A 14,453-nucleotide genomic window follows, 5' to 3' on the forward strand; every position below is an offset into this window, starting at 1 on the left:
AACTCACATTCATAAGTCTACTAAATTCACACTCATTGCTCAACTCATGTTCAAAGGGAATAATAAAAATGTTCTGGACCTAGCAACAAAAGTGTATCATTCAACAATTTTTATCATATTTTCTTTAAATTATCATTACTTGCCCACAAACAATGCAAGAGAGATTAGGATTATGAATGATATTGAAGCCTTACAAAACACTAGATTCCCAATCCTCTGCAAAAATTGAAAATGCTATTTACCTGTTCCAGATAACTTTCAAGTCAGTGTAAAAAATAAGGAAATAAACTAGACATTTCATATTATGCTATTATTGAGGGGATCTGGTTTGAAGGAGCACTATAAATATCTTTTAAAGAGAAAATGTTCAGTATTCTCCCCCCGCCCCATCTCCTGTATGAATAGGTATATGAATTACTCAAGTATTCCCAATTTTTTTTCATACTTGTCCCTTTTTAGGAACCTAGTGAGGTTTAAAAGTTAGGGAAATAAATTTGAATGTTAAAGTGAAAGTGAATGTGCATTTATTTGGTGGAAAGATCATTTTTAGCCTGTGCATTCCCTTTTGTTCAATATGAAGTGAATTTTGGCACTGCTACCCTATTTATTGCACTTTTACCGTATAATTATCATGGGAATTATGGATCCCCAGCAGAAGGCAGTGGCACAGCATTGATACAGATGCCAGAGTCATCTATCACTCTAAGAATATGGATTGTTTAAATCATGCAGACTTATTTAAGTGTATAAGAAACTACAAGATTGTTACATATTTTAAAATATTGGTATACTTGTTTTCTCTACTTTTTGCAGAAAGTATTAAGAATAGTAGTGTAAAGAACCTCTTTGAAAGTGAAAGTGGTTAAGCATACACTTTCAAAGAGGTTCTTTATACTACTATGGACAAAGATGGGATTTGTTCACCTGGGTAGGGGAACTAATGGGAAAATGTGGGTTTAAAAGCACAATGTTAATTTGCGGAAAGGTTTACAGCCGGTCAGTTTGACCTGATTTATTTTCAGCAGCATAATATCTTTAAAGAATGAAAACCATTCTCTGTTAATATGAATATACATTTTCTTCTAAAATGTGTTAGTGTCAGTTGGAAATGACACATGACTAGCTGCTGTGACTGCTGAGCAGTCTACTACAGTTTAGGAAACAAAACGATTATTGTAATTCAGTTGTGTTTATAATTTCTTATATTTTGAAATGTGATTGTTATTTCCCAGCCTCCCATCAGGCTCCCATGTGTCAGTATCTAGAATTTATGAATTTTCAACAGCGTTTGCTCTTATAATCTGCAGCAAGAAGCACAGCTGTCTCATTCCTTTCTTCAGATCCTTATACTTGCATTAGGTAAATGGAAGACCAAGCATTTTTTTCCTAATCCAGCATCCACAAACACATGCAAAGTGCAGAAAAAAGTCAAGCCTCCAGATTTAATCTTTCTATATACAATTGGCACCTAAAGCTGTGATGATCTGACAGATCTCATGCGACAAACTGAGTTCCCATAAATACTTAGATGGGAGGACTCTCTGGAATTTCTAGATGCTGCAGAAAGTGAAGTTGATGATTCACCATGTGACACACTTCCTGCTGAGAAGTACTGACTCAATACCCTCATCATGATGTTAGGACCATGTGGGATGCTGTAGGTGTCATGTATACCTCATCAGATATAAAAACGAGGCCATGACCACTTGTACTCATTAAAGACCTTGGGTGAGGTTCTGTGCTGCACTGAATTCAGTCCAGGAGGAGACAAAGTTCCAGGGGCTTTAAGCCCAGCCCAGTCACTGGCATAGTTTAGGCAGCCCTGAAAAGCCCTTGTGATGGAATCTATCAGACCTTTTCTGGCCCTAGCTGGGGGTGTTGGTGCCTGGATACCTCCTGCTGAAGGAAACCTATTCAGAGCAGGCTAGAAGGGCCAAGAGGAGATAGTGACCAAATGGGATCCTGCAACCCAGCAAGCAGGCTTGCCAGCTTCTTCTCAGGGCCCAGGAGCAGTGCTGGGTGAGACTGGGGCAGTGCAGGAGCTCATCAGTGCTAGCCTAGAACCCCAGTGCCCAGTCAGGGCCTTGCCCTCAAGCACTGCAACCAAGTGGTTTCCTTTGAGTTTCATTTGTTTATTTAAAGGCACAGACAAATTATGAGTTGTGTTATCCTCTGTTAACTATTCAGAGACTGATGCCACACTTGTAGCATGGGCCACCCTGCTTCAAGAGGTGGCCACAACTTGTGGACTAAAGGAGGAAGCGCTTGCAGTACACCACCCACTCCCAATGTTCTCCTGCCATCCCCTGCTCTATCCATGACAAACCATTTGCACCCTTACACCGTTCAAAGTTAAGTTAAACAGGAACATGGCACTCTTGTTCCAGCATAAGAATCTCCACACATGGAGTTATTCCTGAGTAACTTCATATGTAGAGAAGCCCTTAGACCCCACAGCCTGCAAATTCTTAAACATGGACTTAACTTTATGCATATGAATAGTCCCTCTTCACTAAATGCAAAAGTGTTTGGGTGATATCCACACCTGTGGAAGAAGCTGGGTATTTCCCACTGTAAAGTGTGGATTCCAGGGTATTCACAGGAGGCAAGAGGTTTCGGCATGGATATTTTTTACCCCCATTATACTGCCAAACTCACACTGATTCTTGAACAGCTCAGTTCTTTGTTGCCACTGCCTGAGCTCCCCTAAAGGGAGGAGACAAACATCCAATTTTTAAAGAGGAAACCAAGAGGAAACAGTTTCTTAGTCCATCTGGATATTTTAACTTTTTTTTGTGTGTGGTGTTTGTTTATAGAGTAGAGGCAGAATCCCGAAGAATCCAGAGAGTTTCTCCACCTCCATCCACCAAACTTTGCAAAGCCTAAACCCCAGAGGGTCTTCAGTGGGAATTGGAGATAGGGAAGCATACTGTAAATGGCAATTTCTTTTCCATACCCCTAATCCCAAGCCCCATATCTGGGTACAAGCTCCTTCTCCCCTTCATATGTAAAGATGACACATGGAGCCCTATACCCTAAATATCTACCACCCACAGTGTATAATCTTGATTTTTTTCCAGCTGAAACAAGTTAAAAAAAATCTAATAGGTTCTACAGCTCTAAATGAATGCCATTCAAGACATACTAGTTTATTCTGTCTCTTCTTTCTTTGTATTTTTAAAATTATTGTTTTAATTATTTTCTATTATTCAGGTCTATCCATTTTTCTCCATTCTACCATCCTCAAATTGCTCTTTTCTTATCATCTTAGCCATACATTTTCAAAAGCTGTGCACGGTTAATGAGAGTTATTGTCTAAAATGCTACATCAGCTGTCTCCTTATAGAGCAGTGGCTCCCAGGCTGTGGGTCTGCTGAAGCAGTGTTCAGCTTTCCACTGGCTTTGCTTGCTGTTACACAGAAAAAGCAGAATGCTGTCTATACCAACCTCTCTGTTCTATTACTATATGCCAGGGCAGACTGGAGTTCTCAGCTCTCAGTATCCAGCCCATGTAGGGCCAGAGCTAACAAGCCCTCTCCCTACTCACTAAAGCGGAAGGACAGAATGCTGCTGCCATCCACCCAGATGAAAGGTGGTAAGCACACAAGAGAAGAGATAGAGACACAGAGAGTGAACTACTTTATTTTCAACTCCCACTTATTTCCTAAAACAAGTTCTCCAACTCCAAAAAAATAAAACAAAAACAAATAAAAGCCTGCAAGACCAGTCCATGTTAGTGAGCCACCTATGTATACATATGCAATACAAAACAAACTTTACTCCAGAAAGAGAATTCATTTGAAGGTGTTTTTATTCAGAAGAATTTAAAATGAGTTTAAAACTATTTAAAATTCCCAGACAAATTATCCCTCTAGAAATATATTTTCCTTAACTTAATGTCCTTTATTTAAGTAATTGAAGTTCCAAAGTAGTAATATTTACACTAAATGGATTGCAGTAAACTTCCTGATTGGTTATTTTTCTGAATCCAGGCTTTATAAGAATCTTACCTCCAAGGACCATGCCAGCTTGACAGCACTTCCTCAAGCGACATGCTGGACAGTTCTTCCTACGAATTTTATCAACTATGCAGTCATTCCTTCCAGCACATAAATAATTATGCTGTCCTGTAAACAAGAAAAACCCAGAATTAACACAAAGTTTCTGATTGCATCAAGACTCTTTCTCTGAACCAATGAATGGTAAGCCAAAAATTAAAAAGGCTTCAAACCAAAGGCTGACTGTCCCATTACAAGAATCACAGAGATTTTTTTACATTATCTTTCAGATATTACCATCTGACACAGTTTTATTATAGTAATTGTTTTGGCTTCTTTATGGTTCACTAGTCTTGTATAGTTCCAAAATAGATCACTGACAGTATATACTGTTCACGTTACTGTACAATCGAAATTTCATACATAAATCAGGTAACAGTACCGAATTTGGGATTTCTCAGTTTCTGGGTCTTTTCTCAGATCTTATTTCCCTCCTTGTAAAACATTGTTTCTCCTTTTCTTAGGGTAATTGAGGGTGCTTTCCTTTGAGGGGCCGGGCACCTCCTGCAAGGGGGTGAATATCCTCAACTCCTGCTTCAGGCCACAGAAGCTGGGGCACTCAGCATCCCAGGAATGGGCCCTGTTAGAATGCTACATTTGCCCTGCAGCCCCTTTCACTGATCTTGGAAAATGTCTATTCCTTTTTCAATTCTATTTGTTATCCTCCACATTTCACAGCAGATAGGAACACCAAACCCAGTACTTAATTTGTGCCAGGGCTTGAAAGTAAATAAAATTGCTTGAGCCCCAGCATTTCTTTCATTATAAATTAAGCATTGACCAAACCCATTATATATTGGCAGACTTAATGCACAATACTGGCAAAACAAAAAAATATGCTCATGTCTTCTATAAAAGTTATGAAATAGTAGAAATTATTTTTTTTTGAGAAAAACATGTAACAGTGACATCTAAAGGTAATACACACAAAATAAATGTAAATTACTTTTATTTATCTACCTAACATACTTGTATGGCCACCATTGCCACAGTATCTGAGCATCTCACAATCTTTAATTTATTTTTATGCTAACAACACCATTGTAAGGTAGGAAAGTACTATTACCTCAATTTTACAGATGCAAACTAAGGCCCAGATGCCAGATTTTAAAAGGTATTTAGGCATTGCTGTGCTCATTGTTGCAATGCCTAACTGATTTAGGTGCCTAAATCTCATTTTCAAAAAGGATTTGGGCACTTAAATCTCTTCAACTGCCCATGAGATTTTGGCTCCTAAGTGCCTAAATGCCTTTTGAAAATGAGATTTAGATTCATAAATCAGCTAGACATCGTAATGCTGAGTACTGCAACTCCTAAATACTGTTAGAAATCTGGGCCAGAGAGACTAAATGACTTAGGCAAATTCACATGAGAAGTATCTATCTATCTATCATAGGAGAAATTGAACCCAGGTCTCATGAATCCCGGCCTGGTACCTGAACCACTGTACAATGTTCACTCTATTACCTTTGTCTGTTAGTTATTCCAAGAAAATACAGCGCTTGACATATAAACAAGTTCATTAAATTTTTTTTTAATCAGGGAAAGGAGAGGTACAGGTCCAAAGTGGTATCAATCATTGTTGGGATACTGTGTCCAGTTCTGGTGCCCACAGTTTAAGAAGGATGTTGATAAATTGGACAGGGTTCACAGAAGAATCATGAGAATGATTAAAGGATTAGAAAACATGTCTTAGAAGTGATAGACTCAATAAGCTCAATCTATTTAGCTCAACAAAAGCAACAGTTGTGGGGTGACTTGATTACAGTCTATAAGTACCTACATGGGAAACAAATATTTAATATTGGTCCCTTCAAAATCTAGCAGAGAAAGATATAACACGATTCAATGGCTAGAAGTTGAAGCTAGACACATTCAGACTAGAAATAAGGTATAAATTTTTAATGGTAAGAGCAATTAATTATTTAAAACAAATTACCAAGGGTTGTGCTGAATTCGCCATCACTGACAATTATTAAATCAAGATTGGATGTTTTTCTAAAATATATGCTCTACGAATTACTTTGGAGAAGTTCTATGATCTGTGCTATACAGGAAGTCAAACTAGATCAGGGTTTGGCAACCTTTGGCAACCTCTGGCAGCCCTCCAGAATAAGCCCCCTGGTGGGCCGGGCTGGTTTGTTTACCTGTTGTGTCCGCAGGTTCGGCCGATTGCAGCTCTCACTGGCCCCGCTTCATCGTTCCAGGCCAATGGGGGGCTGCGGGAAGTGGTGTGGGCCAAGGGATGTGCTGGCCACCACTTCCCATAGCCTCCATTGGCCTGGAACGACAAACCACGGCAGGTAGGAGCTGCAATTGGCCAAACCTGTGGAGTGGCAGGCAAACAAACAGGCCTGGCCCGGCAGGGGGCTTACCCTGGCGGGCCGCATGCTAAAGGTTGCCGATCCCTGAACTAAATGATCACAGTGATTTCTTCTGATCTTAGAATCTAAGGATCAATGAACTTTTTATATATGTGTAGTCCCACTGAGCTCACCATATGGGCTAGAAACTTTTTTTTAAAAAGGAACATCAGACTCTGGCACACAATTCTGTGTCAAGAGGTGAATTCTATTGTAAATTGTGGTTGCGGAACACATAGGCCCTGACCATAATGTACATTCAATGAGGAAAACTTTTACAGATTTTTACAATGCCATGCATGATTCAGATTGATTCCAATACTGATTTGTTTGCTTATTTTCCATAATCCCTTTTTTTGGTGACTTTAATGCTGTTCTTACCATAGAGCAGCCACTTGTCTATACCAAAATATTCATAATAGAAAACTTCTCAATTTTAACCTGTTTTAGTGATACAGGGTGCCACATTATTTTAAGAAACTGCCAGAAGCTGATTATACAACGCACAAACTTGTTGCATCACCAGGAAGAGACTAGGAGACTGCAGCAGCCCCACAGAAGCATGAAGAGTAAGAAGATCATATCCAAATGACAAGACCATTTTTAAACAGTTTCTGTTCACATGGGGTGTTCCTTAAATGGAAACAAAATCAATGAAGGACAGGAACCATTCGAAGTGTTGAAAATGGTAGAACAAAAAGCAACAGCTGGACACTAAAGAAGGAAAAGTTTAGTTAGGTATGATGAAACAGTTCTTAACAGTAAATGCATTTGGAGAGAGGAACAGAATCCAAAGGGAAATTCTTTGGGCACCAAAAAGATTCAAGAACCACTAGAGCAAGCAAGGCAGAAGCAGGTGGATCAGACTGAATCATGTATGAAGTAGTATTTTCTGGTCTTGCAATTTTTAGGATTTGGGTATTCTTCCTGATGTTATGGATACTTTCTTGCTTCAGTTGATTTTCCTTAGCAAAAACAAAGTTTTAAAATTGGACTGTAAAGAATTTTAGTCAAATTGAAAGAGTTGTGTAATTACTTGAATGTTAGGCTTTATTTTGTGTATGTTAAAGTTGAATCTTGTTGTCTTGGTGTTATTTTAATGTGAATTACATTCCAGCAATGCTGTCATCTTATTAGCATTCCATTGCCAAGATATAATGTTGTAGTCAAATACGACAAATAATAATGATGGCCCAGTTCTTCTCTCATTCAAGTCAAATTCAAAATTATGCTCTAAAGTATTATAATTCTATCGCATGATTATTTGATTGAAACTGTATTGCCAATCATTTTAATTATGGATGGGACAACCTGACTGGATAAAACAATCAATCCCAACCTTCACTCATCTGTCCAAATTAACCTCACACTTATTTTTTGGCATTTAAAACTTTTTAAATTCCCCCCACTTCCATGTTTTGGTACCTCCTAATTCTAACCAGGACTCCAAGTGAGTGGAAGTATCAAAATATCAATAGAAAAACATGTTAGTTGGACATCGTCAGCTCAATTATGCGGAGCAAAAAAGGTATGGATCAAGTACAAGGAAGCATCCAACCTTGTGAAATTTGTGTTCCTCCTTTCTGGTGTGTACCTGTGAATATTGTTTCAATCATCGTTTCTTTTCATGTGTGTATTTATTTTCAGAGCAGTATTAGTTTGATTTAGCTTTTTACTGCCAATGGTAGTAAACAAGTCTGAGATGGTCATTATGTAACTCAGCTACTGTTTTTTGTATCCCCTTTCTTTGACCACTTCTGGTAAAATAAGTATGTGTTAAGCGAGAGTTGTTCTACAGATGTACAGTAAGGACAATCGGAAAATGTCCTCTCAGTAACAGGTACAACTATGAGTACCTACTTCATGAGAAAGTAGACATTTTCTTCTGGCAACATACCAAGAATTACTGACAAACCATACAAAATAGCATGTTTTTAGTTTTAATGTTTACATTAATTTTTTAGCGTTGTTGTAGCCGTGTTGGTCTTAGGATATTAGAAAGATAAGGTAGATGAGTAATATCTTTTATTGGACCAACTTCTGTTGGTGAGAGACACAAGCTTACACAGGGCTCTTCTTCAGTTGTTACGGTTGCCTTCTTCCATCACATCTGCTCCACGATTCCCTTTTTTCCCCAGTAAAACATTAAAAAGCAACAAAACAATGTTTCATATTTCTGGCAACAGACCAAGAAGCAGAATGTTTATTTTTAACCATATTCCTCTCCTTCCTAGTCTGTGCAATATTTAGTTGAGCTCTCCCCTACTTTGCCTTAGTTAGCTTTGAAAGCCCTCTCAGTATTTCTCTATGCTACAGGGGCTTTAAGAGAAGAAATAGGGCATACTCAGTATGTATCTAGTTTTGAAATGATTTTATTGGTTGGAATGATTTTATTGGCCTATCCTATATGCAGTGATATGTCAGAGTTTGCCTGCTGTCTCAAATATTGATACTTTCAGGAAACTCAAGTATAAGTAAGCCATCTGTAGGAACATAGATAAAAATGGGTGACGTTTTCCCTCTGGAAGTATCCCTTATGGAGCACTGAGGAGCACTTTTTTTTTATGTCCCTACCAAGACCTACATAAGCATCCACCATCCTTTCAACCAAGAAAATAGTTCCAGAGTCACTTTTGACTGTGGCCATGTTTCTCCTTAGCTATTCAAATGCCTTGATATTGACCAATGATAATTTATCCTTTGTCCCTTGAACACTACAAACAACTACTTCTGAATATGAACAAACCAAGACAAGAAAATCAAGATAAGTCTGTCAAGGTTCCTTCCCCACTCCGAACTCTAGGGTACAGATGTGGGGACCCACATGAAAGACCCCCTAAGTTTATTTCTACCAGCTTAGGTTAAAACTTCCCCAAGGCACAAAGTCTTTGCCCTTGGATTAGGTAAAATGTTGCCACCACCAAGAGTTTTAGACAAAGAACAGGGAAGGACCACTTGAAGTTCCTATTTCCCCAAAATATCTCCCCAAGCCCTTACACTCCCTTTCCTGGGGAGACTTGAAAACAAACAAGATGAGCATAAACCCCTTGGATTTTTAAGATCCAAAAACCCAATCAGATTCTTAAAAATCAGAACTTTATTAGAAGAACAAAAAAAAGATAAGAGAACAACTCTGTAAAATCAGAATGGAAGATAATCTTACAGGCAGTCAGATTTAAAACATAGAGAATCCCTCTAGGCAAAACCTTAAGTTACAAAAAGGCACAAAAACAGGAATACACATTCCCTCCAGCACAGCGAATTTACAAGCCAAAACAAAGAAAACCTAATGCATTTTCTAGCTAGATTACTTACTAACTTTGCAGGAGTTGGAGGCTTGCATCCTTGATCTGTTCCCAGCAAAAAACAGACAGACAAAAAACTTTTTCCCCCCCTCCAGATATGAAAATATTTTGTCCCCTCGTTGGTCATTTTGGATCAGGTGCCAGCGATGTTACCTTAGCTTCTTAACCCTTTACAGGTGAAAGGATTTTGCCTCTGGCCAGGAGGGATTTTATAGCACTGTAGACAGAAAGGTAGTTACCCTTCCCTTTATATTTATGACAGTCTCCAACATGGCAGTAAGGATATTCCTTAAGCCATCAAATTGTATCTTTTAGATAAACAAGAAAATGCTGAAGCTGATGCTATCTTGTGAAACTTTATGGAACAGAATTCTATATAACTGTAAGATTATCTTCTTATATGTTCAAGAGTGCCGTAAGTAGATTTTAGATACACATACTCAGAATAAAGTTTAAAATGTATCCATGATACCAGCATATACAACTTTAAAAAAAAGTTATATCCATAAATAGTAAAACCTCAGTTTCATGTCTCATAAATAAGACTGTAGTGCCAGCTGGAGCACTGATACAGTTGTGACCAAAAGAGAAGAGTGCAATGTACCAAATTACCAACACAATTTTTTTGCTGCATCTTCAGTAAATGTTCTTTGAAGGTTTCTTATCCAATTTCTGGCCTGACCTATCTTACGCTGGGTAATCTGACCAGAGCCAGTAGAAGATGGTAATATCACAGGCCTATACTTTTTAAAATTCCTCTTCCAGTCTAATTATCCATGCTGAGTCTCAACCCAAAAGTAATTATTTTTGGACATCTGAACCACATCAGTTCTGCGATTTTTAGTTATTAAAAGCATAGGGAAAAATCCCTTATAGTTAACCCCCAAATTTCCAATTAGAAACTATGTATTCAAAAGGTAGAAGCATCAGTTAGTAGAATTTAGCTACATGGCGACACTCAAGAAAGTTAAGGCAAATCAACTAAAGATGTGAAGTTAATGCACATAAGTTAAAGTGCATTAACCTCCACCTACACCCCTGGGTGGATGGTTTCATTCAGGAGTAAAGTTGCTTTAGTTCACTGTAACTAAATCCTCCTCCATGGTACATACAATAGTCCTGATTCTCTTCTCATTTTATACCAATTTTATGACAGCAGGGGTGCTGAAACTAGGGGTTCTGAAGGGCATACAGCAGCACCCCCTGGCTTCAAGTGATTTCCATTATATACAGGGTTTACAGTTTGTTCAGTAGCTTTCAGCACCCACAATATAAAAGTTGTTCCAATGCTATTGTATGACAGTGTAAATCAAGTTGCACAGGCATAAAGCTGATATAATGGAGTGGAGAAGCAGGTCTATTGTACGTACCATGCTAACTTCAAGATGGTAATGTTGAACTAATTTTTAAAATGGAAATGTACCAAGAAAACTGCTACAGAAACACATACTTCACATATTTTACTGAAGACTGCTTATCTGCTCTGAGGTTTCTCACTTGAAGTTACTTCCACAGGGTTTTATTTGGCCATCCTTCCTATTCTATCTGTATGTGAGGCCACTAGGAGACACTGAGGTTGGGTTTGCATTACAATGGTATCTATAAGGGTTAACCATTTGACTGAGCTATGATATGAAATGTCTTTCATTTTCACAAGCTTAAGTAGATTTAGAATTTAAAATCCATTAACTACTATTGACTATTAGTTGTGAACGGTAAATCCTTTATTATCAGCTTTATCAATATAATTGATTAGATACTTCCCTTATGCCTCCAAAATTTCAATAGTAAAATAGAGAAACAAAGACACACCTATGGCAAAAAAGATCCACTGGGATTTCAGTGTTAATATCAGTGGGCTTTGGGACTATGCTTCACTTATAAGAGGCTAATGCAGTGAGGTTTCTGATTTCAGAAAATGTTGTATTCATCTATGGTAAAAGTATCCAGACCACAGGATAAGCATTTCTTTATCGTATTATAAATGAAAATAAAAAAAATAAATAAATGACCGACAGTTGCCAGTTAGAAGACAAGGAATAACTGAAGGATTAACAGAACAAAAGCAAGGTGCTGGACTAAGAATATTCAAATTACATACAGTACTATTTTACTCATTGGACAGTCACTTTGATCTTGTCTACACTGATTATTTTAGGGAAATTTCCTCTGGTTCTAGTGCTAATGTAGACTGACTGTTATTTTTATCATATCATTTAGAGCTGCCCACTGATTTGGTTCTTACTATTCATGTCATTTTCCTAATATCAGACATAAAACTTTTCTTTCCTTATCTTCAAGACTGTAGAATAAGCAGCAGTTGCCTTCTGAGACTGAATGCACTCATCCTTCCTAATTTAATATCAACTCTATATGGATGCATCAACACAGAGAACTTCAGAGAAGCCTCCTACTAGCCACCATCTGATTTCTGCACTCCACTAACATCCAGTTCCCTTAAGTCTGACCCATTAATTTCAGATTCTATTGCGTCCACTTTGGAAAACATTTCAGACTCTGCTTTAACATGTTTAATATGTTCTATAATCTCCAGAGTCAGGATTTTTACAGGTAATTTCAATAAATTACTATAATTAATGTACCAAAAAAAAATCAATGAGCATTTGATATAATTGAGTCTAAAATAAGTGACTTATATAATTGACACAGATGACTACTACCAGACCCACCTGAATATTACCGTTTAAAATGTTAAGTAACATGGTTATGTTCTATTTTGTCTAACTTTATGTCTATTTGAAGAACATAAATGGATTTCGGTGACACAGATTAATTTGAAATACAAATGCCTATCATTATCTCACGCTAATATTTGTGCTTCTACAGTTAAGTGAAACTAGACACTGAGAAATGTTGTTAGTTGTTTGACCTTTATATTTAAATTCCGGCATCTCACTGAAGGACAGAACGTGTGAGTAGGAAAGGAAAAATATGCAAGTATTGGTTAGGGTTGCCAATTTTGGTCGACATATTCCTGGAGGTTTAATCACATGATATAATCTTAATGAAAGATTAATTTTTAATTCCTGGAGACTCCAGGGCAATCCTGGAGGATTGGTTAATTCAAAATTAGGGGATAAACCACCTGGAAAGCTTGTAACAACTATTAGTGAGCCATACTAAAATATTACTTGAGTAGATTTTATTTTCAGCATGTCAAACATTGGACTTCCCTATGTTTTTATTTTTTTTGGTTTGACTGTGTTTATCCTCTGTAATTATTAATTATTTGTTTTACAGTAGGAAGATGCAGACTGAGGAAATTCCAACATGGGGATGTATTTGGCAGTAGAAACATTTACGAAGGGAAATGATGGAAGCCCAGTATTTTTAGATATCAAAACCTAGACCGAATAAAATAGAAGAAAATGTACTGTAAGGGAACAATCCTGCAATTTTTTTTGAGGCCACTAAGAGACTGTATTCTTTGATCCCTGACTGACACTTCCTGTGAAGCCTTCATGGGTTAGTTCTACAATAAACTTTTCATTCTGTCTCAACTTTTCATTTAAATGTCCAAAAAAAAAAAGAATAGAATAGAATATTTTCTCTAGAGTGAGAGAAAAATTCTCAAGCAACCACTTCTCTCTTTCCCTCCCTGGCTCCAACAGCCAGTTTGCCTCTAATGTCCACAATTTTGGCATCATCCTTGACTCTGCACTCTCCTTCCCTTCTCAGATCTCCAATGTCTTGTAACTTTCATCTCCACTTTCTGTCTTGACTATCACAACTCCTTTCTCTTTACCTCCCCAAATCCCAGCTCTCCAGACAACGGCATAAACAGAATACTATTGCCCTCCTTATCACTTTTACACACCCCACCCAATTTTATTGCTTTTCATTCATTTCAGGATACAGTTACAATTTCAATCTTTGTTTTTTAAACTCACCCTGGACTTGCTTCAGCTTGTTTCATAGACTTTGTCTCTCTCTCTCTACTTCCCTTTTCAACCATCTAGCTTTACAATCTCCTCTGTTGCTCCATACTCTTTCTCAAATGCTACTGCAAGAACCTTCATTTTCACTAGCCAAAATAAAGTGAGTTAAGTGTACAACAATCTATTAAATATCTAAGTCTCCAAATGCACTAAACAGGAGCTGTTCTTTGAGTTAAATGATTAAGTATTCCAGAGTTTGTCTCATTTGTAATAGTATCAACTAAATAGGGTAGAGGAAGAAGGTAACAAAACTTCAGAATAAGAATATTGTTTAGTTAGTTAATTAAAAAAATAATAGTGCCTAACATGAAATTTTGTACAAGAATTAAAGCATAATCTCTGCATTATATAGAGAAGCTTATAAGAAGTGGAAGATTGGACAAATGACCAGGGAAGAGTATAAAAATATTGTTCAGGCATGCAGGAGTGAAATCAGGAAGGCCAAATCACACCTGGAGTTGCAGCTAGCAAGAGATGTTAAGAGTAACAAGAAGGGTTTCTTCAGGTATGTTAGCAACAGGAAGAAAGTCACGGAAAGTATGGGCCCCTTACTGAATGAGGGAGGCAACCTAGTGACAGAGGATGTGGAAAAAGCTAATGTACTCAATGCTTTTTTTGCCTCTGTCTTCACAAACAAGGTCAGCTCCCAGACTACTGCACTGGGCAGCACAGCATGGGGAGAAGGTGACCAGCCCTCTGTGGAGAAAGAAGTGGTTCAGGACTATTTAGAAAAGCTGGACGAGCACAAGTCCATGGGGCCGGATGCGC

At 37.7% G+C, this 14,453-nt stretch overlaps 1 protein-coding gene across 1 annotated transcript in view; it reads right to left on the reverse strand.

The window, feature by feature from the left end:
* The window catches only part of PGR (progesterone receptor), a 49,292-nt gene that overhangs the window by 19,668 nt on the left and 15,171 nt on the right, over nucleotides 1-14,453 (reverse strand). Inside the window, exon 3 of the mRNA XM_038406880.2 lies at nucleotides 4,011-4,127. Coding sequence (XP_038262808.1) covers nucleotides 4,011-4,127 — 117 coding nt within the window. The remainder of the gene's footprint in view (nucleotides 1-4,010; nucleotides 4,128-14,453) is intronic.

Source organism: Dermochelys coriacea, chromosome 1 (genome assembly GCF_009764565.3).
Source record: "Dermochelys coriacea isolate rDerCor1 chromosome 1, rDerCor1.pri.v4, whole genome shotgun sequence".
Taxonomy (NCBI): Eukaryota; Metazoa; Chordata; order Testudines; family Dermochelyidae; genus Dermochelys; species Dermochelys coriacea.